General features: G+C 41.8%; 1 protein-coding gene across 1 annotated transcript in view; it reads right to left on the reverse strand.

The window, feature by feature from the left end:
• Nucleotides 1-4,827: 4,827 nt before the first annotated feature.
• The window catches only part of POLR3B (RNA polymerase III subunit B), a 115,933-nt gene continuing 92,825 nt past the window's right edge, over nt 4,828-27,935 (reverse strand). Inside the window, exons 24-28 of the mRNA XM_040234807.1 lie at nt 18,990-19,093; nt 18,269-18,435; nt 12,227-12,340; nt 10,699-10,872; nt 4,828-5,567 (exon numbers count right to left, since the gene is read on the reverse strand). Coding sequence (XP_040090741.1) covers nt 5,438-5,567; nt 10,699-10,872; nt 12,227-12,340; nt 18,269-18,435; nt 18,990-19,093 — 689 coding nt within the window. The 3' untranslated portion in view covers nt 4,828-5,437. The remainder of the gene's footprint in view (nt 5,568-10,698; nt 10,873-12,226; nt 12,341-18,268; nt 18,436-18,989; nt 19,094-27,935) is intronic.

The raw sequence follows: 27,935 nt of genomic DNA on the forward strand, positions 1-27,935 counted from the left end.
GGAGTGGATTGCCATGGGATTCTCCAGGCAAGAATACTGGAGTGGATTGCCATGCCCTTCTCCAGGGCATCTCCCTGACCCAGGGATCAAACTCGTGTCTCTTACATCTCCTGTATCAACAAGCAGGTTCTTTGTCACTAGCCCCACCTGGGAAGCCCCACAGACCTCTGTGTTACACCCAAATTCCTAACAAGTTCCCAGGTGACATTGATGCCAGACCACACTTTGAGTCAGGCTACCTGCCCCACTCCAAACAGCAGTTATCATTACTTAACCATAAACGGTATTATCATTATTATTATTCCAGTGTTTTCAAAGACAGTGTTCATAGGAATCCCTATTTAACACACAGTAAATGTACTTAATCTCCAAAAAAACTGTATGAGAAATGTGAATGTAAACGTCACCCCAGCATCCCATACAAAAGATTTTGGATCCATCATCTGTTTTAATTAATTCACACTACTCCTTGCCTTCATTAACATGGATGATCGGAAGTTATCAGACTTAAAATTTATTATGTATGGAATGGGATCTATTACCCGGACTTGAAAAACACAAGTGCTTGGACTTTGGTCTGAGATTTTAGACCTGAATAAAATGTAAGTTTCAGGTTGTCCTGAGAATGTCTGCCATGATATCCTGATCACAATAAATTTGATTTGCTGCAGCAAATCTCTTAATTGCTTCTGAAGCCCATGTCTGAAATCCAAATTGGTAGCTTGGCCCCGATAACAGAGAGTATATATACTTCTGGATTGCCACCGCTGATTTTCTTCCTCCTGTTTGAAATGGCCTCTTTAAAGGCTTGACAGTAATTTCCCACCAACCTTGGCCCCGTGGGGCTGATGTAGTAAAAGTCCAACCTTTAGTCAGCAAATGAACTAAACTGTTTTCAAGACACATATGGAGTAAATATGGACGGTAAGGAGGTGCTACTTTTACAGTCACTTTTCTGAACATCCGTCTCACAAAGGAATTACTTACAGGTCTCTGGGAACCTGGCTTCTCTATTCCTCAGCTGGGCGAGCTGCGGATGAGCTCAGCCACCAGCCCTCCTGTGCTCTCTCTCATGTGACTCATTACGGCAAATGAAGGTGTTGGCCCCAAACGCTCTGAAGCAGCTGAAAACTATCCTAATATATAGCACCCAATCAAGCCCCTCCCCGCCTTAACTAGACTCTCCCCACATGGAAGTGTTTTGAGATCTGGTTCTGTGGGCTCCTGCGCCGACGACAGGCCTCACTTTGATGTCAGCGATAAAATGGTTGTTCCAGGGAAGTGTGTTCTTTAATCCCACTACCCTCCTTCCCCCTCATCACTGTGAACCAGGGCAGCTTTCACAGACAGCTTTGGTAGAACCCTGAAGTCTCTGCCCTTGGCCCTGGTTCCTATACTCTTTCTTCCAAAGGAAACCAGGGGCTTACTTTTCCTGACCCTTTCCTGATGAGGCCAGTCCTGGCAGCGGTGTTCAGTGTAGAGTCTGAACACTCCGTCACCGTGTCCCTATCCCGCACCAGGCACTGTGCTGAGTCATTTAGACATATTATCTCATTTAACCTTTAAAAGTGGCCCTGGGTGTCAGTTTTGTTACTTTTTCCCATTTTGAAAATGGATAAACTAAAGCAAAGATAACATATGATAGTTGGGGTGACAAAGCCATTAGATGAAGAGGCTGAACAACAGGTTTAGAATCTGTGTTCTTTTTAAAAACTTAACTTGTTGAAGTATAATGTATATTCAGAAAAGTGAAAAATCCTGTGTCTGTAGCTCAGTGTATTTTCATAAACACCCATATAACCAACTTAGGTACAAAAAAAAAACCCCCACACAGCCAGCACTAGAAGCCCCTTCTTGTACTACATAGTCACCAGCCACCCCACTCTGCACAGGAACTGTTATCAAGATTTCTTAGATCATAGATTAGTTTTGCTTATTTCTGAATTTAAATGGAATCAATATAGTATGGATTCTTTTGTATTTAGCTTTTTTTTGAACCCACTATTACCGCTGTGAGACTATCTGTGATCGATGTGAGTCTTTTCATCACTATATAGTGTTCCACTTGCAAACACGCTATAACAGATCTATTTTATCATTAATAGTAGTAGTAGTTGTTGCTCAGTTATGTCTGACTCTTTTTGACCCATGGGCTGCAGCCCGCCAGGCTCCTCTGTCCATGGGATTTCCCAGGGCAAGTACACTGGAGTGGGCTCTCATTTCCTTCTATATCATACTGTTAATAGGCAGGGGTTAGTTCTAAGTCAGGGCTACTACATCAGTGCTATTAGAAACATTTCTGCTCCTGCCTACTGATAAGACATACACACACATTTCTGATGGGCACACACATCCAGGAACAGGACTGCTAAGCACGTTCAGCTTTAAAAGACACTGCGAGCAGGCCAGCCAGTGCTGTTAGGAGCTGGCAAATGCCTTGACAGGTATGATGGACTGAACTGTGCCTCTCCAAAATTCCTGTGTTGAAGCCCCAACTCCCAATGTGGCTTTATTTGCAGACAGGGCCTTTAAGGAAGTAATTAACGTTAAATGACGTCACAGGTGTTCTTTGAAACAGAGGAGGAGCAGAGCTCACTCATTCTCCTCACACACAGAAGAAAGGCCATGTGAGGACACAGTGAGAGGTGGCTGTCTGCAGCCAGGGAGAAACAAGAGTCCGCACCAGAGACCAAACCTGTCAGCACCTTGGCCCTGGACTCTGAATCTCCAGAACTGTGAGAAAATAAATGTCTATTGTGTAACCGCCCAGTCTGCGGCATCTGGCTGCGGCATCCAGAGCAGACTACTATGAGGGGAAAAGTGGTGGAGAAGCTGGGTTCGCCTCAGGGAGCTTGCTTTCTATTTGGGATCTTGGCCTTTCTAGGCCTGTCCTCTTGGCCACACCGAGCCCATAGTTTTGTCTCCCCAGCCCTTGGACTCACCAAAGCTTGGGAAAGGGGTGCAGTCTTGCAGTGGCTTTGGCCTGGCTTTTTAGCCTTTCATCCTAGAGCCAATTTCAGCCTGGCAAAGCCCAGAGGGAAAAAGGCACTTTGAGGGTGGCCTGCAAAAGGTTATTTATCATTCCTGGAAATGGAAATCTAAATGGTCATTTTTTAAAATAAGGAACTGACAAATAAGGCTGTAGTGGCGCTAATATCAATTCTGGGTTCTTTCCATCAAAATACTATTCAGTCAACTAGTTATTCAAATGGCGTATCTGCTGGGTTTTGAAATTACCAACCTGACACAATTTTTTTGCTCTAAGGAGGTCTCAGTTTGGAACCCACACTTTCCAGATCTTTGGTAACTTGGAGAACTGGGAACTTCCTAGCCAATTCCCTTCAGAACTGACTGAACTGTTTTTGAAAAAAGAAGTTTAAGAATTCAAATACTGAGTGGCACCTGAATTAAAAAAAGAAAAGAAAACTGTCACATTTAGTGACTGAAGAATAGAATCCTGTGGATGACGGTCAGTTGCACAATGTGAATGTACTTAGTGCCCCTGAACTGTACAGTTATTGGTTAAAATAGCACGTTTTATGTGAATTTCACAATAAAAAAATTTCAAAAAAAAAAAAAAAAAAAAAGAAAAATAAGAATCATGGATGAAACCCAAAGTGAGCCCTCCAAATCAGGAACCCTGGTCTCCAGGCCCCTACTGTTTCCCATCAGTGGTGGGGCGCAGGGTGAGTCAGCCACTTGGAGCTTCAGCTTCTTGGGCTGTTTCGGAAACTTCAGAGCACAGCTAACCCTGAGCACTGCCGGGTTAAGCCTCAGCACTGGTTGACGGGCAGTGACCCATGACTAGTGGCGTCTGGTCTCCCCCACTGGGCTCGGGGCCCCTAGGGGGCAGCAGTCATGTCCTGCCCCTTCTATCCTCAGTACAGGGTCTCACAATGGGGATGTGATGGAGCCCTCACGCCAGCACCCTGCACACTGGCAGCTCCTCCCAGGGGTCACTGTCGTGGCATGCCTCATGGGGCAGGGCTACGGCATCTTTAGCAGAGTTGATAGTGGCTTGTCGTGTAACAGGCAATAGTCAAAGTTACTATACAAAGCTCCTTAAACGGCCCACGAAATGCAGGACATACACATTCAATCTGGTAGAGTCATCTTCAGGCACCAACACTCTTGAGAACAACAAAGCCAGACGCAAAGAAGGAACCACCAGCTGAAGCAAGAGATCTGGGCATGCAAACCCCTCTGCCTTTGTAAATCCTACCCAGTCCCTGAAGGGAACAGAGACACGTGGAGACGGCTGGAGAAGGTCTGCTCCCCTGCAGTCCATCCTGAGAAACCTCCAGGACCTGCGTGAGACTGTCGAGGTTGGCTTCCCATGTCAGTGACTAGCCTGGCTCCCTCTTTCAGAGGTCCCAGCACAGTAGCTTGGTAAAGCCTCTGAACAAGTCTGTGGTAGTTTAACGTGGATACATCCTGTTTCTCAACCTTATTTGACACTGGACCTTGATTCTAGAACACCTATTAATATTCTGTGGCACAGGTTGAATGTGACATGCTGGGGACCCGACCTAAGACCATTACTCAAAGCTTTTCTGACTTACAAACAATCCCTAACACAAATATTTATCTGGCTTCAGGGCAGAGCAATTAAGAACAACCTATTATAGAATCGGATGAAGAGTGCTGTCCGATTAAAAGATTAAAAACCAAATGAACAACTAAACATCCAGGCAGGAATGGAAGGGATGTAAAACTTTACAAAGCATCCATGGAATTATTTTCAGATACTCAACAAATGTTATTGCATATGATCATGGTGGTTCAGAAGAGTAGCAGTTAGTTCTTAAGAAAAGGTGACATCCTTGGTAAACTTAAGAGGGTAGGAAGACATTTATTAATAGAATTAAAAAGTTGAGTGTATAAAGACAAGATTCAATTATTGGGGAAATTTATCCCCTGCACCAGATAAGAAAGACCCCGCTTATCCTCTCAGCTTCCTGCTGTTGTCTTTCCTATAGACACAGCTCAGAACAGCCTCCCAGACAAAGGAGTCAACCAATTCAGATTGTTCCTGTTCCTAAGAATCTTGAGTTTTCTTTGACCCTAAACATTATTTTCTTAAGAAGGAAGGTCTTTCTAATGAGTAAATTTCAAGATACCAGGCCATAAATAAAAGTTTATCTTTTAGTTCACATCCACTTGTGAATCACATTTGGTATATGGACAAGAGACTTCACTAGAGTTTGTATCATTGGTACCTCTCCCATGGCATGAGGCTCGTTGATGGAGGTTGTTTAGCCAAGTCTCCCAATGTATAAAAATCCTCTCCATCAACTATGTGGTTTGTTTTTTTTAAGAGAGAGAACAATTCAAAGGATGTTTGAACTCCCCAGAGTAGAGGTGGTCCTCATCTCTTCTGCTTTCCACTGCGTTGGACATATCGACCGTTCTTTTTAAATAACCATCTGCTCCATCCTTACTCATTGTATTTGGACAGTTTCAGTCTGGGGATGATGTTCATGGACTGCAGTTCCTGGAAGAGCAGCTTGCAGGCGTACGGGATGCGCAGGGAGGACACGTGGCAGGATGACTTGCAGAAGTGGCACCTGAAACCCAAGTTAGCTGCGTTAGAGGGACAGCAACAGGGGTGGAGGCAGCGTGAAAGAAGGGAAGATGCGCTCTGCACCATTCCATGACCATCCTATTGAGTTCGCTCGTTTCCTAGTCCTCAGTGTTCATTCACACTATCAAATATGTATGTATGAAAGTGAAAGTGTGAGCCACTCAGTGGTGTCCGACTCTCTGTGACCCCATGGGCTGTAGCCCACCAGGCTCCTCTATCCATGAAATTCTCTGGGCAAGAATACTTGAGTGGGTTGCCATTTCCTTCTCCAAATATGTATGTATACACCCCAGGAATAAAAAGAAGCATCCAAGGCAGGAAAAGAAAAAAACAAACCAAATACCACTCCCCCAGTTTTAAAAGCACATACTTTTAATCAGTTGCATCCACACTTCTAGACCTTTCTCTTTAAAATGCAAAATATCTGCCTATATAGTTGTTTTGAATGAGGCCCAGAAATCTGAACTTTATCTGAAAGTTACTCAGATTTAGTCTTTGTTATTGAAAGAATTTCAAAACAATTTAGTCCCTATCCCTGTAGTTGAAAAGCTACTACTGCTCTATACAATTCTAGACAAGATGCTCAATTTGCTTTCTGTCACTGAAATGCTTGAAGTGTGATGGGCAAGAGAAGACTTTCATACAGGAAGGTGGTATCCAGTCAAATGCTACTTATTTTTCCAGTGCTCTTCAAGCATAGATATTTCCCTTAGTCCTGGAGGCCACTGCACTCACAATGCACTGATTCCTGTGTGTGTTCATGTATTCCCATTTTATCCTCACAACAGCACCCAGTCCGAGCCAACGTATCTGCTCTTTCAATTAGTTTTCTTTTCTCTTCCTTCAGGAAAAGCCAGTGAACTGAACCTAGATTTTAATCAATGGCTACAACGGAAGAAGGGTCCCAGGGGAGAAGCTGAATTATTCTCTTAGGTTTCAGACCAAAATAGGACCTCATCCTATATCTCAAGGGTCTGGGGTACCTGGGACAATAGATTTCCAGTATATATCCTGAAACTTAACAGGTAGAAAACTGGATCCTCCCAGGTAACAGGGTGCAAAATGAATGTAGGAGGGACAGCAACCATGGCTTAGAAGAGTCAGTGCTGACTGGTGGCTGGAGGGAGACTCCTTAGTGATTGGCAGACCAGAGCAGTAAGACAATGTGTGTTACACATGTAGAGGGTGTGTCATTTCACTGAGTAACCACAAAAGTGGCACAAGAATGTTCATGGTCAAACTGGTTTTAACGGCATAAAGCTAGAACTCACATGTCCAATAAATTACTGGTTCTGTTATTACAGGACATTTATGCAGAAGAACCCTGTGCAGCCAGACCCAGATTAGTGAAATGTAAAGGTGTCCAGGACACAATGTGGAGTGAAAGAGCAGTCTACTCAACAGCATGATTACCTGGGGAGTTCTCAGACGGGTTTCAGTAAATGTATGAAGCTTCCAAAATCATCTGTAACCAGATTTTCTGGTGTATATAATTTTATTTTTATGCTATTATCAGAATCTCCAAGGGGTTCATGATTTAAAGTAAAAAAGGGCACAGACTATTTGGAGAAGGAAATGGCAACCCACTCCAGTATTCTTGCCTAGAGAATCCCATGGACAGAAGAGCCTGGTGGGCTACAGTCCATGAGTTGGACACGAGTTAGCAACTAAACCACAGAACGACTGGCAAACAGAAATGTCCCCAAAGGATCACTAAAATTAGTGGTCATCTGTGGGTGGCAGGAATTTGTATTGTCACAAACGTGACAATTTGTATTTTTTCTATATATATGTATTTTTTATAACTGAATATAATAAAAATATTCAGGGGTCATTTTTGCCATCAGTAAAATAAAGCTTTATTAATTTTAGAAAAGCAAAGCATTAAGGCTGAGAATTTGAACGAGATGGTGGGTGACTATGCAGATATGAACTTTCCAAGGAGAGGTGGAGGGAAAAAGGACAAGCCACGATGGACCCATGCCTGGGTCCCCACCAGGGGACCTGCAGAGACCTTAGCAAGCACTTTGGAGATCTGATTCCACCAACACTAATAGTAGGAACATTATGGATGACTTTTTCCTAAAAGACTAAAGACCTCATTAATGCATTAAGTTTATGAATTATGTTTTTAAACGTGCTTGGGTTGATCTAATTTATTCAGGAATCATGTTCATGCTTTAATTAAACTGGAGAAATGGATTTAACTGGGGGAATGTCTTGCTGATTCTCCTGACCAGTATATTACCCTGTGACTTCAATCCAAGCTCATCTGTTTCAAGTTTCCATATGTGCTGATTCATAATCCAGAAAGTCCACTAATCTCTATTAAATATTTCTCATCATTTAAGATGTTCCAGTGCACATATATATATGCATAAATATATACAGATAAAACATGCACATATATACAGATAAAATACACATAAATAAAAATATATAATGTTTTACCCTATTTCTGAAAGAGACCTGACCCAAACAACAAGAAAAGACACTGATTTTTTAAGGCGAAGGCCGTGGAAGAAGGAGGCTGCGGCTCCACATGAGGAATGACTGTCCAGTAAAATATCCTCTACAAGCTAATTATCCGAATAGGGATTTTCTTTTCTCGGCAGTTTTCCTCTCTTTTGTGACTTACGCCCTCCTGTCTTCTGCAGAACAACAGTCTTGCTGTAAACATCCCCATAGCAATGCCTTACTAATGTGCAAATCACTGACAAAAGGCCAGTTTCAAGGTTCTGAACTGCTCTAATTACTCAGCTTCCATTGTGCTGTTCATTAAAGAGCGACTTCCTCCAACAAATGCCCGTGCTCCCTCCCCACACAACCCAGTGCGCCTGATCAGGTAAGGACGGGAAAATGACAGCATCATTAGGCCCCTCTGCTAGGAAGCAGCGCAAGGAGGGTGCCAGACTCCCAGAGTGGGTGAAGGTTTTATTTTTTTATGTTGGCAACAAGGGTTGAGTGGCCACAGGCCACTCAAAATCAGACCTATGGTATATCCATGTCTGTTTAATTACAGTAAAGACCCTTAAACTGTATAACCTGAGTTGTCCTCTTTCAAGGGATTTTAAATACAATACACATTGAACACATAAGCTTCAAAATCAAGCACTGCCATCAAACGATCAGCAGCAAAGGAGAAGAGAATTTAACAGAAGAACGAGGAGATCAACCACAGCTTGTGAGTTTCCCTGAGTATTTAGTGGAAGGTTTTCAAAGTATGTGAATGAAGTTCATCTACTGCTTCCGTTCTTTTCTGCTGTCTCTCTTCTCTGTCACACACACACTCTCTCTTTCTTCTTTGAGTGGGAAGCACAGGAGGGAATGTGGGGAGAATGGAGAAGAAAAGGAAACTCTGAAGTCTCATGATCCCTGTTCTTAATAAAATGATTCCTCTGCACCATCTGTTCAAAATAAATTACTTTGAGATCCTTGTGCCAGAGGATGGCTGTCTATGAACCAGGAGGTAGGCCTTCTCCAGACAGCACATCTACTGATCCCTTGATCTTGAACTTCCCTGCCTCCATATATGTGAGAAATACATGCTTGTAGTTTAAGCTTTAAAAAAAAAAAATCGTCGCACCAAATTAGAAGACTTAAGCATAGTGAAACTAGTTCCAGGCATCTCGCTATTACACATTTTGTGGTGTGTTACACAGCCAGAACAATAAAAAGTAAACTCAATATGCATTTCAAAAGACAAGTAGATATCCCAGAATTGAAACACCCCCTCCCATGTCACTGATAGAGCAACGCAGGCTTATGCTTAGAATACTGTCGCCTCCTCTCTGCCATCGTGTGAAAGGAACAAAGTGCTAACAGCCACCTCTTGTGTTGGGTTTTTAATATGAAGTGATTTCTTCACGGATAAGAAGAAACAGATGACTCCTTCTCAACTATTTTACACCAAAAAAAAAAAAAAATCATAAGATAATTGGCTAAAGGGTTTTGTTGTGTAACTAGCAAAGTATATACACTGTGTTCAAAGAAGTTCATTCATTCCAACTCTTGATTTGCTTTCATTCACCAAGAAACTGGCAGTGACAGATGGCAAAAAGTTGGGGCTCTTTCTGGAAGGAGACTCTGAAGGGGGACTCAGTGGGGAAAGAGACTCTGGGAAGGTGGGTGAGGGAGTTGAGGCTATTTCCTCTCTCACAGCATTGGTTTTATACCTTGCTAGACCTCATCTCTGGCAGAAGAGTGAGTAAACACCAGGAAACTGCTGGCCCTCCTGCCTACAGGGGTATTTCAGGGCTCTGGATCACGACTAAGCTAAGGAGAGCACCTGTTCTTCAGTGGTAGAGTAGAACCAGTACCAGGAGGAAAAAAAGCACAAACAAAAAATACGGAGTATCATCTTTTAACTGGCCTGTGTACTGAACTCGACACAGAAATTACAAAGTTTATGAATTATGCAATTTACCTATGGATAATCCTAAGCAATTATATTTTATTTAGCATCAGAAAGGTCCCAGGCTGGAGAAGCAGAGGTAGACGAGACAGAGAGGAGTTAGAATGAGCTAGAAGACAAGCTCCCTCTGAGCAGCCATTCATCTGATTCACCACCATACCTCTGGGGCCTAGAACAGTGTCTGGCATGTAGCTGATTCTTACTCAATGTCTGTTGAGTGAAAAACTGAGATAGACGTGGTCTCTGACTTCAGGGAATTCACAGGCCAAATGTAAAGTAGAGAGGGTACAGACAAGGTCCCGGCTCTCTCACCAACTTGCTATAAGAGCTGGGGCAACATACCTGGTTCCTTGGGTTTGACGTTAAACAAGGGCATTTGACACGGTCTTCTATTGAAGGATACTAGTTAAAATATGCTATAATTCTGAATCTGCTAGTATTTACAGATGAATAGTGTTATAAAAGGTACTTGAGATAACATTAAAAAGAAGACAAATTCTCCTTGGGAGTTTAAACTGTAGTGGTCGTAGAGAGCAGAACATTAGGCAGACAAACTAAGCATGTACATACAGAATCCTGAATTCCAGAATGTCTGGAGAGGGAAGGCTGGAGAATATGTGGGGAGGATGCAGGGTGAAACACTGAGCTGTGATTTAAGAGGCACGGGATGTGGTGCGAGAGACATGTGGTATCCACTTACCAGCCGGAGTACCCCAGAAGTCCGCACTGCCCACAGACATCAACCTCAAAGGCATCACTTGAAATCATTAGTCTCTCTAGTAAAAGCATACTGGCTCCATAACCGATTAAACAGTCACGTTCCATTTCTCCAAGACGCAAACCACCATCGCGAGATCGACCTTCAGTGGGCTGCCTTTGGAACAAGTCAGACAAATGTGTTTGTACTAAACAAAGAGGCAGCATCACATGCTGGCTAAAAGCACAAAGCTACAGAGCAGGGCTCACCTGGATTCAAACTGCTTCTATTTCTTAAAATTAATTTTCTATTGGTGTATAGTTGCTTTATAATGTTGTGTTGTTTCTGCTGTACAGCAAAGTGAATCAGCTATATATATACCTACGTCCACTTTTTTTCGGATTTCCTTTCCAGTTAGGTCACCACAGATCACTGAACAGAGATCCTTGTGTGATACAGTAGGTTCTCATCAGTTATTTATTTTAGACATAGTAGTGTATATACATCAATCCCAATCTCCCAATTCATCCCACCCTCTCCTTCCTTGGTATCCATACATTTGTTCTCTACATCTATGACTCTGCTTCTGCTTTGTAAATAAGCCCATCTATACCACTTTCCTAGATTCCACATGTAAGTGATATTGTATGGTATCTGTCAAACTGCTTGTAGACAGTGAGCAAAAGCACGCTGCTCAGCCTCTCAGTCTCATTTGTAAAAATGCATGTGAGACAATCTAGCCCAAAGAGCCTTCAATGAGAAGAGACATAACCCGAGTGGCTGCTAATATTATTATTAGATGGAAATAATAATTACACAATCTTCTGTGATATAACAATAAGTTAACATATAATCACATAAAACAGCAGTGCTAGCATTACTATCACCATCACTATCATCATCATCAGCATAGTACAGTCCTCAAACCAGGGGAAAAAGTCTTTTGAGTATTTTCAAAGATGTCTCAGTTCTCTGTTATTTAAAAATAGAAAAACTTAACCTGGGTCCCCAATAGCTATTGCCAGGGCTCCAGAGAGGAGCTTTACTGTTAAGATATAAATTAAACATGGGAAGAAGCAGAGAGAGTTTTCTACAAAATTTGGAATAGATAAGGAATCCCCTGGAAGGATGGAGTTCCTGAGCCAGATGGGAAGTTCCCCAGAGACTGGGAAGGTTCTGTGTGTCCCACTCAGGCCGTTCCTTCTTGTATGAGAACTGGCCCCCTATTGGCCCCCTAAATGGATTCCCTGTGGTTTACGTATCTGCTGGGCTTGAGAATACTTTAAAAGGTTAGGGACCCAAGCCCCAACTGGTGCAGGATAAATGACTTTGTTAGGAGACTATTGGCAAGACCTTCCATGGGTTTGCTTACCTATGAACTGATTTTCAATTGGTGGCTATTTTCTCATGTTAATCAGACATGTGATTTTTGTTGATGCCTACCTAACACCCTAAATTTTGACATCTGCCTACTGCTACATCCGAGAAATGCACCGTAGACTTGACTGCATTATAAATGCTCTTCTCTTACCTGGTAAGGACAGCTCGTGGTCCCCGGGCCCGGGCATGCATCTTATCAAGCACCATGTGTTTCAGTTTCTGATAGTACACAGGGCCAAAATAGATGTATGCTTCCAAGGGCTCACTGCAAGAAAGGTCAGAGTCTTAGGTTAAGGAACTAAGTTTGGGATAACAAGAGACAACCTTTTTTAGGACTCATCACCAGCAGGTCCTAATCTGTTTTTTGAATGAATTTATGACTGAATGAATGGGCGAGAGAGTGACTTTCAGACTGCAGTAAACAAAATGCGAGAACTGAAAATATAAAAGTACCACAGATACAATAAAAGATATACTGTTCAATTAGAAATAAAAATTTATGAATACTGTGTGCATGTATCTTTTCAAATTAGTGTTTTTGGTTTTGTTGGATATACAACCTGGAATGGAATTCCTGAGTCATATGGTAGTTTTTATTTTTTGCTTTCTCAGAAATGTCCATACTGTTTCTACAGTGGCTGCACAAATTTACATTCCCACCAACAGTGTACAAGGGCTCCCTTTTCTCCACATCCTCTCCAACGTTTGTTATTTTTGTTCTTTTTGATGACAGCCATTCTGACTGGTGTGAGGTGGTATCTCACTGTGGTTTTGATCTGCATTTCCGATAACTAGCAATGCTGAGTATCTTTTCATGTGCCTATTGGCCATCTGCACGTCCTCTTTGGAGAAAGTCTATTCAGTTCTTCTATCCAGTTTTTAATTCGGTTTTTGTTTTTTTAATGTTGAGCCATATGAGCTGTTTTTATGTATTGGATATTAACCCCATCCACTGATTACCCTTATCATTTGCAAATATCTTCTCCCATTCATTAGATTATCTTTTGTTTTATTGATGTTTCTTTTGCTGTGCAAAAGCTTTTCAGTTTAATTAGGTCCCATTTGCTTATTTTTGCTTTTGTATCCTTTGCTTTAGGAGATGGATTAAAAAAAATATTGCTGCAATTTATGTCAAAGAGTATTCTGCCTATGTTTTTCTCTTGAAGTTTTATAGTATCCAGTCCTGCATTTAAGTCTTTCATCCATTTTAAGTTTGTTTTTGTGTATGGTGTTAGAGTTTGTTCTAATTTCATTCTTTTACATGTAGCTGTCCAGTTTTCCCAGCACCACTCATCGAAAAGACTGTCTTTTCTCCACTGTATATTCTTGCCTCCTTTGTCACAGATTAATTAACCATAGTGTGTGGGCTTATTTCTGGGATTTCTATCCTGTTCCATTGATCTGTTTGTTTTAATGCCAGTACCATACTGTTTTGATTACTATAGCTTTGTAGTACAGTCTGAAGTTAGGGAGAGTGATTCCTCCAGCTCTACTCTTCTTTCTCAAGATTGTTTTGGCTCTTTGGGGTCTTTTGTGTTTCCATACATTTTAAAATTATTTACAAGCACAAGGTATGGAAGCAATCTAAGTGTCCATCAACAGATGAGTGGATAAAGAAGATGTGGTATATCTATCTGATGGAATGCTACTCAGGCATAAAGAAGAATGACATTTTGCCATTTGCAGCAACACAGGTGCACTTGCAGGGCCTTGTGCTAAGTGAAAAAGCCAGAGAAAGTCTAATACCAGATGATATCACTTATATGTGGAATCTAAAAATTACAGCAAATTAGTAAATAAAACAAAAAAGAACCAGACTCATAAAGAACAAACTATTGGTTACCAGTGGGGAGAGGGAAGAGAGAGAGGCAGTATAGGGGTAGGAGAAAAAGGGTTATTATGGGATTATATGAAACCATGTTGGTTTTAGAAAAGGCAGAGGAACCAGAGATCAAATTGCAAACATCTGCTGGATCATCGAAAAAGCTAGAGAGTTTCAGAAAAACATCTATTTCTGCTTTATTGACTATGCCAAAGCCTTTGACTGTGTGGATCACAATCAACTGTGAAAAATTCTGAAAGAGATGGGAATACCAGACCACCTGACCTGCCTCTTGAGAAGCCTGTATGCAGGTCAGGAAGCAACAGTTAGAAATGGACATGGAACAACAGACTGGTTCCAAATAGGAAAAGGAGTACGTCAAGGCTGGATATTGTCACCCTACTTATTTAATTTGTATGCAGAGTACATCATGAGAAATGCTGGGCTGGAAGAAGCACAAGCTGGAATCAAGATTTCTGGGAGAAATATTAATAACCTCAGATATGCAGATGACACCACCCTTATGGCAGAAAGTGAAGAGGAACTGAAAAGCCTCTTGATGAAAGTGAAAGAGGAGAGTGAAAAAGTTGGCTTAAAGTTCAACATTCAGAAAACAAAGATCATGGCATCTGGTCCCATTACTTCATGGGAAATAGATGGGGAAATAGTAGAAACAGTGTCAGACTTTATTTTGGGAGGCTCCAAAATCACTGCAGATGGTGACTGCAGCCATGATATTAAAAGATGCTTACTCCTTGGAAGAAAAGTTATGACCAACCTAGATAGCATATTCAAAAGCAGAGACATTACTTTGCCAACAAAGTCTAGTCAAGGCTATGGTTTTTCCAGTGGTCATGTATGGATGTAAGAGTTGGACTGTGAAGAAAGCTGAGCACTGAAGAATTGATGCTTTTGAATTATGGTGTTGGAGAAGACTCTTGAGAGTCCCTTGGATTGCAAGGAGATCCAACCAGTCCATTCTGAAGGAGATCAGCCCTGGGATTTCTTTGGAAGGACTGATGTTGAAGCTGAAACTCCAGTACTTTGGCCACCTGATGCGAAGAGTTGACTCATTGGAAAAGACTCTGACGCTGGGAGGGATTGGCGGCAGGAGGAGAAGGGGACGACAGAGGATGAGATGGCTGGACGGCATCACCGACTCAATGGACGTGAGTTTGAGTGGACTCCCGGAGATGGTGATGGACACAGAGGCCTGGCGTGCTGTGATTCATGGGGTCGCAATGAGTCGGACACGACTGAGCGACTGAACTGACTCATGAAACCATGTATGAAACTTTTGAAAATCACAAAGCACTGTAAAATTAAAAGAGTCTTCCATTCAATTAAAAATAATAGTGAAAACAATGTAAACAGGCTGTGAAAGCGTGTATATAGGACAGCCCCTCTTTCACCATTGCCACCTTGTCAAGTCACCCTCCTTTCTCGCTTGGACCGCTGCAGACAATCCTCTGATCTGCCTTTCTGCTTCTCCTCTTATCTCTTAACAGTCTATTCTTTACAGAGTAAGTCAGAACGGTTCCTTCTAAAACAGAGCTCACAGCAGGTGGCCCTTCTGCTCTAAATTCCCAGTGGTTTCCCATTACATTCAGAATCTGCATCACCCAAACCGTGTATCATGGCCACAAGGTCTAACACAAGCTGGTTCCTGTCCACCTGACTCATTTTCTATTCCCTCTCCTCACCACGCAACTCTACTTCAGCAACACTGGCTTCTTCACTGCTCTGCAAATGTAGCATGCCAGTCTACTTCAGGGCCTTTGCACTCACTGTCCCCTCTGCCTGAAACACTCTTTCAGCAGGTGTTCATGTGGCTCTGTCAAAATACTCCACCTCTTCAGAGAGATGTACCCTGACAGGGTCCCCGTTGCACCCAGCGTCACAGTGCCAGTGCACTGTCTCAGCTCTCACCTAGGTTATATTTTGTTCAGAGTATTTGTCACTGTTTGGTATTAAAAGACACATTTGTTATTTCTCAATTATTGCCTCTTTTCCCCAGGAGAAGTGAACTCTGCAGGATAAGCACTTCATCTCCTTGTCACAGTGGTCCCCGCACTAATGACTCTGCCTGGCATACAACTGGTACTTGGTCAACATCTGTCACATAGCTGACGCACCCTTTAGAAAAGGTGTACTAAGAGTTTCAAAAGAGAGTGAATATTTAAATGCTTTGGCAGTAGAGAGCTTTTTTTCTTCAGTTTGGAGCAAGAGCAGCCAGAAAGATGCGTTTAAAAACATGTTTAACTGCCCCAGAACTTCTTCCTCAAAAGAAAGGAAGCATCTAATATGTGCCATCTAACTCATGACTTAGTCCATAACTCAGTCCAGGGAGGGACAGACTGTCTTCCCTATGTTTAAGATGAAGAAATAGGCACACAGGGCTAAATAAGAGCTGGTGAGTGGTACAGTGACTCAAATCCAGAGCTTTCCCTACTAAGTAAATTTTGGGCCACAGCCTGATGCAAGAGTGGAAAGACAAAGAAGGCAACAGACACAGCAGAGAGGACACAAAAGCACCTGCCCTTGTTTGCGTGGTACACATCTTACAATGCTTTCAGCATCACTAGCAAAGACTTTTGCCTCTATCAAGCCATTCTGCTGGCTTAAGAAGAGCCAGATTCTTGGAAGACACAGTAGAGTGAAAGGCTCAATGGACAGGGTGTCAGGAGACACTATTCTCATCCTAGGCCTGTCACAAAGTAATTGCGTGATCTCTCTATCTCAGTTTTCTTAGTTGTACAAGGGGGTCACACTGACCCCCTTTCTTTCCAGCTTTTAATAATAAATGATTCTATTTCTCCATTGTATGGCTCTTCATGGTAGAATTTCTGGAACTCTGGCACCTAATGCCATTCTATCATTAACTGAATAAAGCCATATGCAATCTTTCCTCCTAACTATGCTCAGAAATGTGACAAGAGATGAAAGCTGGTGGGTGAATATGTTTCTAAGTCCTGTGTAGAACTTTCAACTAACAAGCTAAAACAGTGTTTCTCAAACTTTGCCACTGAGATGAATGGCTTGGCTGGAGGCACTGCAGAAGGTGGTGTAGACATAGTCTACAGTTTTGTTCACAGGAAGCAGAGCACAACCCATTCAAATCTTCCAGTAAAATTATGTTCATAAGGTCTGCCAAATTGAGTCACCAGTTCTGCACACCTTCTGGTCAACTACTGCATTATTTCTGGATGAGGAGCAAAGAGTAAAATGATCAGTTGAGCAATGACAACTTTTCTTTTGAAATGGACCTTAGCTATTTCACTGAATCATTTTTGAAATGGACCATCACTCTTTTCCTGTAATGTGATTTTCTATAATAGCTCAACCATGATACACCTAAAGAAATTCACATTACTACAGTCTGGGTAGATCATCTGAGAAAGTAATCTATATCTTTTAATGTCTAGTAACAAATCTCAATGGTCAGACACACAGGCCAGGGACCATGTCTATTCTGTTCACTGTTATATACTTAGGTGTTTAACACGCTGTTGGTGAATGAATGTGCAAACATTAGGCCTCAGGCTATCTGTCAGAGCACAAAATACCTGAAATTCATCACAGAAGTACAGAGAAAGGCCAACAGTTAAGAGACTTTGAATTATACACAATTGATGTGTTCTTTAAAAGTTGTGTAGTAATCCTAGTAAATAAGATCTTTTCTACTTTTTAAATGAGAACCTCCTCAGCAAAACAGCATTCCTGAATTTATCAGTTTTCTAATTAAAAACCATTTATTTATTTGTTTATATTTTTGGCTGTGCTGGATCTGTGTTGCTATGTAGGCTTTTCTCTAGTGCAGCAAGCAGGCAGGGGCTACTCTTTCCTGCAGTGGGCAGGCTTCTCTTATTGCAGAGCACAGGCTCTACGTGCACAGGCTTCAGTAACTGTGGCACGTGGGCTCAGCAGCTGCAGTTTCCGGGATCTAGAGCACAGGCTCAATAGTAGTGGCACACGGGCTTAGTTGCTCCGAGGCCTGTGGGATCTTCCCTGATCAGGGATCAAATCTGTGTCTCTTGCATTGGCAGGCAAATTCTTTACCACTGAGCCACCCAGGAAGCCCTAGTTTTCTAAATTCGGGCTTTTCTTCTCTCCGCTTCCCCAGTTTAACTGGGATATAATTCATATACAACATCAGGAACAGTATACAGAGTGCTGATGTGAGACCCACATGCTGCAAAGTCATGCATGACCACCAGAGCTTAGCGGCCACAATCCACCACCAACCTGATTTTCTTGTTTCAGATTTCTTAAAAAAGTCCAGCTGTATATTTTAAGGGCTCTTAAGTCTTATCAGACTTTTACTTTAATAAAATCATACTTTTCCTTTAAGATGTCTAAACACACACTCACCCTGTGATGCCAGATGTAACGTAGTCTTTCCCTAAGTAGTTATAACCGTGGCGGACGAGGTCCTCACACACATCCTTCACTTTACTGCCTCCAAATGCGGTGCCGTAGTGGAATCTACCATCTAACACGCCGGCCTTGCCTGCCAACAGCTCGATTAGCTTTCCCACCTGCGTGATGTAAAAAGATTTAAGTAAGGACCTTCCTGTGGTGCAGGAATTCTGTTGGTTTATTTAGCTCTGGCCTCACTTTCCCCCAAAGATTATGAGACTATTAGTCTTAATAAGAGTGACAAATTAAGAGCAGCAAATATTTACCCTCTCTTACTGTGACCTAAGTTTATGCCTCCAAAACCCCAATGGGATAGATACTATTATCTCCCTCTGTTTGCACACGAGGAAACTGAAGAACAAGGGGTTAAGTGACTCTGAAGTCCCAAGGCTGGTCAGTAGTGGAGGCAGGCTGACCAATGACAACCACGGAGAGGCAGACGCATTAGGTTTGAGATGACGGAGTCTTTTGCTGGGGAGTAACTTCATCACTTCGAAGACTTCCACTGAAGAACAGCCCAAACCTCTCCGCCTCCCCTTGTTAGATCAGCCCACCTGGTCAGGAACTTATTTTTGCTCAAAGGGCCTTTTCTAAAAATCAGTTTCAGGGTCCCGTCTCCTCCAACTGCCTTGCGCTCTTCCTTAAAAGCAGCATCTCTGAAAAACGGACTGACCGTCATTCGAGATGGGAAGCCATGGGGGTTCATGATGATGTCCGGACAAATGCCAGAGTCACAGAATGGCATGTCTTCCTGAGGGACGATCAAGCCGCAGACACCTGGGGGAGAGAAGATTTTGGGTCTTGTACAGCCAGTCGGCAGGAAGGAAGAACACAGAACTGAACTGAGATCTCCTCATTGCCATTTCTATCTCTGCTGCTCTCAAACCTTCTCTGTGGTCTCTATCAGGAGTTAACAAAAGCAATTTCCAACCGCCCTGCTAGACAAACAGTTCGAAACAACTGTCCCGGCTGGAAGGCCCTGCAGCCTGCGGACTGGCCTTCTGGCACAACACACAGCGTGCCATTGGCTGCCGGCCCAGCCTCTCCAGCTACGGAGAGGGGAAAGCAGTCCTGGCCCCGTCAGGAGCCCTGAAGCTGCAGGTCAGCAGCGGCCTCGCTCTGCGTCACCCAGCTTCTGATGTGCCGTACCCAGGTCCCAGGAATGCGAGTTCTCTGACCACCAAACACAGAGAGCTGACTGAGCGAGGGGTGTGTTTAAATTGTGGTTTTAAAACCTGGGACAAGGAGTACTTGTGCGTGGCCGATGTGCTGATGGTCTACCCACAGTTTCTGCCCCGGCTCCCCTGGCTTTCCCTAAGCTGCCCTAAGGAATTGTAATTCCTATAGTTGACAGCGCATCAGAAAAGGGACCTCAGACTGAAGTGTGAAGTTGAACAAGAAAATTAAATGCCAAATTATTCTTGGAAGAAAAGGCTAGAGTTCGACATGAAATTCTAAGCATGAAAACAAAACAAAACCCCACCAACTCTCTGCACTCTACTGATGGTCTCTTAAATTGGTTGTACTTTATTACTCCCTAAATATTATTCTAACCTGTAGAGTTAAAAATCTAACTTATAAAATCTTACCACTTAAATAATTTTAAATTCCTCTGACTTCTTGATAGGAGGAATACAAGAGTACAATTTAGATTGCTAACCACAATCTACAAAATTCAGAATTAGAAAGCTAGTGTACAATGGCATTGGAGCAAGAAAAAATGCTTTTTTAAAATTTTTTATTTTACTTTACAGTACTGTATTGGTTTTGCCATACATTGACATGAATCCGCCACAGGTGTGCTTTAATATTTCAAAATATGAAATTTATTTTCCTTTGTACATGCAGCTATCAAACATCTCCATCTATTAAAAAGAAACTGTCCTCAAAGAAACGTTTCTTTCCTCAGTTTGGTTTCTACATAATTACTCAAACTATTTCAAAAGAGATTTTTTTTTGGTGATGTGTTATAAACACCAAGACCTGAAGTATAAAGCAAAAGAGCACCATTTATCTATTCGACATCAGTTATCAATACTCAGATTTCCAACAATAATGGTAATTAGGTTTATGAAGCTGAATTCCAGAGCATGTAGGTACTTTACTTGGCTTTTTGGTTGAAACTGTATTGTTTATCATAAAGAACATATGCTTTCCTACATCAAGCATAGAAACAGTCAGTTCACTTGACTGCAAATTCAGCTACAATGTGTTAGAATTTAAATCAAGCAGAGTCTGTGACTCTCTTTTCTTCTCTCCAAAAATCCATCTTGTCTACACTGAAATTATCCGACAAAACACTGGGGCTACTGGGAAATCTACTCTGAAAGAGATCAAATTGTAAATCTAGGTGCAACCGACAACAACATTGTTTAGCAGTGAACAAAATGTTAAAAACAGCAATTCCTGCAGAGGCCAGTCCCAGGATGTGCTTGGGTGAGAATGTCACTTTGGCTGGTGAGGAGGTGAAGGGCTGGCTACATCCCTTAAAAACAAAACTGAAGAAAAGCTTCAGCACCCCCTTCCGCAGCAGTTCACAGGGGGATGCTGGCGTCGGCTCTAGGGGGAAGCTGCCTGTTCACCCGGTAGAAGGTGGGAGTGAGGAGCAGGAGGTGCAGGAATCCCCAGCGGAAGCTGGACACACTCAGATTGGTGGAGGGTAAAGAAAGACCTGATTTGCATTCTGTATTCCCAGTCTTAGTGGACACGTTTCATCAAGCAAATTTAACTTCATTTTGTGATTAAAACGAAAGCAGTGCTCCCTCCCCTGAAATCTGAATCTCCAACAACTCTGCTTGAGATCTGATTAATATTTGGTAGAGAGCTTCCTTTCTTGGGAAGTTATTTTCTTACCAGCCCTTTTCTGACATTGCAGTTTTAAAAAGTATTGGTTATGTAAGTCACTTACAGATTTTTTTTTTTTTCCATTCCATAATAGGAACTGCTGGGGCCACATCTGAATCAAGGGCACCTGTGAGCCAAAAATTAAATCTTCGCTAACTTAAAATTACTTTAGGCTCTGAAAACCCTTTTATATGCCAAGATGGTTCCCATAGCAGACAGGCCTGTGTTGTTTGTTTTGTGTGAAAGTGAATGATAAAAGATCCATGAAATCGACACAGAAAGCCAGAACAGCAGAAAGAACTGAGGGCTCTCCATCATTGCGGCTTCTACCCTCTGCTGACTTGCGGAACAATGCGCGCTACACATCCAACTGCAGATCCAACACAGCTGTGCATTTCATTAGATGAAGAGCACTAGTGACACAAGTAAATAATTAACTTATTCTGGTCCGCTGACTGTGCTTATGAGACCAGTCATAGCTGACAGATTTTAATACAAGTTAACACAAAGAAACCATAATGAGCTTAGGAGTTAAAACAAAATATTTAGACAGAATTTGATGATCTCGAATCTCAAATGAGACAGATGATTTTTTTAAACTTTGTATTTTACTGAATTCATTAGGGGGTGGGGGAGAGAGTTCTCGATCTTAGGACCAGACTGTTCTTTTTCTTTTTTTAAGGTATTTCTGTTTCAGGATTATTCAAATCTTTAATCAAAGCAGGAAGGTTTTTTTTTTTTCCTCTTATTTTGCAAATGAAAAATTAAATCTTTGGCTTCTCCAGGAACAGAGGCATAAAAATCTCCTCCGATATTTAGAACTCTTTAAAGTTACTCTCCTTTAATGCTAGTTTAAAAATGTAAATGATATGCAGTACGCTTCAGTGTGTTAACACTCTCCTGGATCCTTGAAAAGAGGATGGACTACAAATAAACCATATCTAATGGAAGCTGTTGTGAAACAATTACTGATTCATACCTTAAATGCTTACGCAGCATTTCAGATTTTAAAATAAAATTTCATCCCCTGGCTCATGCTGGTGTCTCAACCCCACTGTTTATAGCACAACTGCCTGGCAGTGAAATACAAATACACTAGTTTAACAGGCCTGGAACACTTAACACACTCACAGGGGCCAAGGGAGAATCAGACCACAGATGACACTATAGAACTTCTACCAGATGGAAACAGACAAGAAGGAGAAACTGGAACACAGAAAGTTAGAGCAGAAAAAGTCTACGGATACCCAGTCAATAAAATATTATTCCGTCACCATCCATCTTAATATCAAGTCATAAAGGTGAAGAACTTAGGGAGTCTCAAGAAACTACAAGTCTGACTGCCAAGCCACACGGCAAAGGCAAGTCTGGGGACCCGCTGTCACGGCTCTCTGTGTCACGGTCCAGATAGTGGAGGTTCTTACACCAATTTGTATTTCTATTGCTGTGCCTTGCAGAACAACACATAAATCATTTTAAGAATAGGTTTACCCAGCAAAATTCCAGTTAATCTGACAAATCACTCTTAGAAAGTATTTCTAATTATAAACAGCAACTCAGTTGTTCAAAAGTCATTTGTGGATTAAAAAAAAACACAAACTAGTCTTAATGTAATGGATCCATTTCAATCCAAACGGGGGCTGGGGGGAAAGAAAAGGTAAGAAAGTGAGAAAAAAGATATGGAAAAAACACTAAAGCATTACATTACCATACAGAGACAGAAAAGCAAATAACAGCTGGCTAAAGACAAAAACTGAAATAACATCTTTAACCTGACAGCTATTTTTGGTGTGACTTTAACGTGCCGAGAACCAACTAGCAAAGGGTTTTTCTCTTTTGTTGACAGCCTGGTCTCCTCTTAAGATCACATTCTGCTTCACTTCTTAATTTTTAAAAATTTTATGCAGCATGTCTACCTTCTAAGTATAAACACTTTTGGATTAAATTTACCACTTTCAGGTTGCTACATATTTTTACTCTTTATTTTCTGAGAAAAAAAGAGAGAATCATTTTCCTCAATTAACAGGCTGTGTGACAAGTGCTGATAGAGGTGGGAATATGAAGAGGTTCAAGAACTTGGGTCCACTTCAGAGCTGCCCCGAGCAGAGCAGCCCAGCTGAATGCTGATCACAAAAACACCTGGGCTGGTTCAGCTTACCACATTCTAATGCTCTAAGTGATGCAGAGCCGACCTGCTGAAATAACACCCATCAGAGTCTACACTGCCAACCTGTACTCTCTGTGGGTACTGGTTAGACAAGGCTATTTATTCTGCACAGTTTCATACTCTGAGCACTAAGTGAAGGTGAAATGATGCTGCCATGCTTCTCTATTGGTCACAGTGCAGGAAGAAGCTTGGTGTTTGGGGAAGGTGTGATCACTGCAAAGCCCAGTATTAATGAGGTTCGACACAGGGGCAGGGGGAGTGCCATCTATAAAAGGCTCATCACCCCTTGGATGCTGAGACCTGCGTAGGGCAGGGCATCAAGGAAGCAGGAGATCTTACTTTGTCTCCATGCTATTCAACCGATATTGTTACCTGGGGGGTAAAGCACCACGTTCCAGGGAGCCTTAGTTGTTTGGTCTTTGGAATGGGAATAATTAGCATCTATCTCATGAGGAAATTGTATTACAAAAACAGATGAGCTAATGTCTGAGAGGTACTTTCAGGTCCTCAGAGAAAGGCGGCAGCTAAACACAAGGAATTATTATTATATAAGAAACCTAATTACTCTCAGCAGGAAGCAAACTAGCAAGGCAAAGGAGACCAACTTAATGAATGGATAGAAGGGGCAGATGCAGTGGCACTAACTGTGGCTTAAGAGGCTGAAAGGCAGCTCCCTCCACTGGGCTGTGCAGATCATTTCACGCGATCAGGACGGTGTCTCTCCTAATAACTTAGGACTTCACAGGACCTGGGCTGCGGATTTCCAGGGCAGAGTAGCTTACTGCTGATGAATATGGTGCTAAATGGGGCCGAAGAAGCAGCAGGAATGCTTTCAAGTTCGAACTGTTCGTGTTCAATAAGAAATGTTTCTACTTTGAACAAACTCATCTCGATAAGTCTTTACATATTCAGAAATGTAAATCTCTAAGTCGAAATGGGAAGGCTAACACAGGTGGTTACTCCTTTCTTCCTTTCCCCCTTTCCAGTTATTGAATTAACCTTCTTTTATTCTCCACACCACCACCTTAAATAATCCCGAGGGGGAGGGGAAGAGAAAAAAAAAAACTGTTGAATCATATTAGCTTTGTTCTGATGTTGAATTGCTTCCAGATCTATCACATCACTTGCCATATCCCGGTTGACATAATTTTAATTCGGCTCTTCCTTACATGTTAACAGATAAATAATGCATAAGAAAACTTGATTAGCTTTCTTATTAAAACATCACTCTCAATGAGAGGAGGCGCTAGAAGACAATGCAGTTTTTACACGGCTTTCCCATGAGCAGTTGAATGGTTTGATGTGATAAATTTGCATAGTCTGAAGCACACAAAGGGCTGATTAATTGAAACCCTTACAATGCTTCTGGAAGCAGCTATTGTAAAACAATAACCATAGGAACTTTACAAAATACACATGGCTGAATGTGTCGAGAGCTTAATAAAATGTGTTGAGGCTACACTATTTGGAAACAGAATTGGAGATTTTTATTCTGGGCCATAAAACACTAAAAACCCTAATTTCAAAGCTTTACTTGGATATTTACTAAAAGGTCAGAGGGTTACCGGCTAGCGACTGAAGACCAAAATTTGTTCTTCAAAAAGCAAATTAAATAAAATCTTCCTGAGGTGTTTATGTGGACAAAAATCACCTTGATTTCAAAGGTTAAAGAGTTGCCAGGATTTCTTTTTGGAAGGAAACTCTGAAGGACTGTCTGGTGTCGTATACCTTATCTTGGGGCTCACGCTGTTAACTCCATCAGCCCCCTTTCTCCCCTCCCACTGGAGTCTTTCATTCAAAAGGATCAAGCAAAGTAGGGAGCCAAAGACATCCAGACTTTGAAGCTTCAGACTAGCAGAGAGGATTTTAGATGGTTTCAAGTGTTACATGAGTACAAGGTATTATTATTACTCTAAGTCAAAGCCTTTTCATTCTCTCAATTTTAGAAAACATGAAGATAGAAAACTGAAATAACAAGTGAAGGTCTGGAAAAAGCAAAGCTTTTTGCCCAGCCTTGCTTAACAAACTTTTTCTCTTGGATTTTTTGCCACACGCAAATTTAACATTTTCTTACTTTCCACTGCCTCTTCATGCTTACTGTATACGGATTCTTTAATGTGTTGGGAAATCAGAGGAGACTTTCTTTTCTTCTAATAGACATTCAGTTAAAATCTAATAAATTAATTTAGCAGGTTGCTGAATCATTTTTATTAATGCAAAATGGAGGCAAGTGACCTTATCATGGAACTTTTGTTGAACAAGAGAGGGTCAAAGATGAATCTTCCAAACAATGTTATCCGTAAATGTATAATCCCTATGAACCAAAGATAGATAAGCTGAATCAGCCTGTGGAAAAAAACTGCATTTTGATAAGACTGTATTTCTATTTTAAAACAAAGGTTGACTTCACTCCACTTAAACTGGCTGTTTGAGGATTTAGGGGGCGATGCTGAGGAGGGTATGCCATTATCTCAGATTTGCAGTTATTAAAAAGCTTCTGTTTGCCAGGACAAACACTCTTGCTCAAATACAGTTTTTCCTCTGCTTTGGAATACTGTTTGGTGCTGCTGCCGATTCTGTGATCTCCAGGACCTTTGTTGGAGGTGCTAATCCTTTTTCACATGAGAGACTGAGAAATGTCCTCTGAGAGAAGTGATATATTGCTTTTTCCCCCCACATCAAAGCAGTCCACTTTTTCCTCCCTCATTGTGAATGGCAGCAAAAGTCAGAGGAAATCTGAAAATATAATAATTTGGTTTCCTGAGGACTGAAATGAAATTTAACTTGGGAATTCCTTAGGCTGACAGGTAATTTTTGTTAAAGGATTAAACAATAAAACAAGCAAACAAAAACCCAACTGAGCGGGAAATCTGCTCACCCTTCTAATAAATGCACTGAGCATCATAGAAAGCAAGGCTCAAGATACAAGTGTTTGCCCTTGATGAATCTTGTTCATATAGAACTTATGCCAAAGTTCAAGAGGCTTATACACATTATTTTGACTTTAATAAAAACTCTAGTTCCAAACATGACTCCAACCAGCACTCTATGTGAATGCCCCTTCCTATCTTTGTGTGCTGTGCTTAGTCGCTCAGTCATGTCCGACTCACTGCAACCCCAAGGACTGAAGCCCACCAGGCTCCTCTGTCCATGGGGATTCTCCGGACAAGAATGCCGTGGTGGGTTGCCATGCCCTCCTCTACGACATCTTCCCAACCCAGGGATGAAACCTAGGTCTCCCACATCGCAGGCAGATCCTTCACCATCTGAGCCACCAGGAAGCCCCTTCCTGTCTTTAACTCTTATCTATAAATTTGATCAAGGAAGAACGTGAAGAGAAAACACGAAGAACATTCCAGACCCATGTCTGCTCTACTTTCTCCTGTGGAGCACCATTATGCATCTATTATACAGGTCATAGTTTCACTATGAAGCACCCGATGTTGAGAACACTTGGGAAAGGAGATCCAGACTTTGGGGTTCTAATATTTTCCCACCACCACCAGAATTTAAAGTTAAAGTAAGCTTTCCTTCCTTCATAAACAAACATACAACAAATTCATAACTTTGCTATACAAGTTATTACTAACTCATCACACCTTCCCCAATAGTTTGCATATTACTAAAAGGATGAACTGTTCTAGAGATCTCTGACCAAGGGCCAGTTCTTTTGAGGGAGAGCTCATTCACTATGCATTTATTGATGAGATGCACAGTGAACCTCACAAAGACCCAGAGGATGATATACTTCATTAAAAGTCTTTGAATTTCTCATTGGAAAACTCTATTGGAATTCCCTTATCTAAAAAGTGTGTTGTGTATTTTAGGGGGAGAATAGATACATGTATATGTATGGCCGAGTCCCTTTGCTGTCCACCTGACACTATTATAGCATTGTTAGTCAGCTATACTCCAATATAAAGTAAAAAGTTTAAAAAATAAACAAAGAGTGCTGTGAGTGAATCCTGGCTGCTTCACGTTAATTCCCTCCTCCTACTGAATCCTTTCTCTCTCCTCCACACTTGGCTCTCTCTGCCTGGTCCTCCTCTGTGGTCCAGGTCACAGGAAGTGATGCTGCTGACTGGGTCTGCCACATTTTAAACAGCTACTGATCAAATACTTTCACTTCTCCAGCTGGCCTTCTCTGTCCAATCAACTGCATTCAAGCTTTGCTTATCACAGAGCACTGATGTTGAACCCAGCTAGTCAGAACTGATTTTTCTGTCCCAGTTCACCCATGTACTGTGGCCTCTTCAACCTTCTTCTTGAGCTTTTATAACACAGAGCTTGTAACTACCACTGTTTAGCTACCTCTTTAGCTGTGTTTTGTTTAGCTACTAATTATCCCACCACCTTTGAAGTGATCAGGCTGGAGCAGGATAGACACTCATGTTCTGTGAAACTAAACTTTCAAGTCTCCTTTAATTGTTAGAGAGGATATTTTCAGAGGCATTAGGTACAGAAATGCCATTTACACAGTGTATGTATACAAAAAAGACTTCCTAATTCCTAATAACAACTTTGTCAAGGTAAACTTTCACCAAAAGACAAAAATCAGGCTGTCTGCAGGGCCACATTGCTTTTTAAATGCCAAGACTAACAAATTTA

The sequence above is a fragment of the Oryx dammah genome, unplaced genomic scaffold (genome assembly GCF_014754425.2).
Source record: "Oryx dammah isolate SB20612 unplaced genomic scaffold, SCBI_Odam_1.1 HiC_scaffold_29, whole genome shotgun sequence".
Lineage (NCBI taxonomy): Eukaryota > Metazoa > Chordata > Mammalia > Artiodactyla > Bovidae > Oryx > Oryx dammah.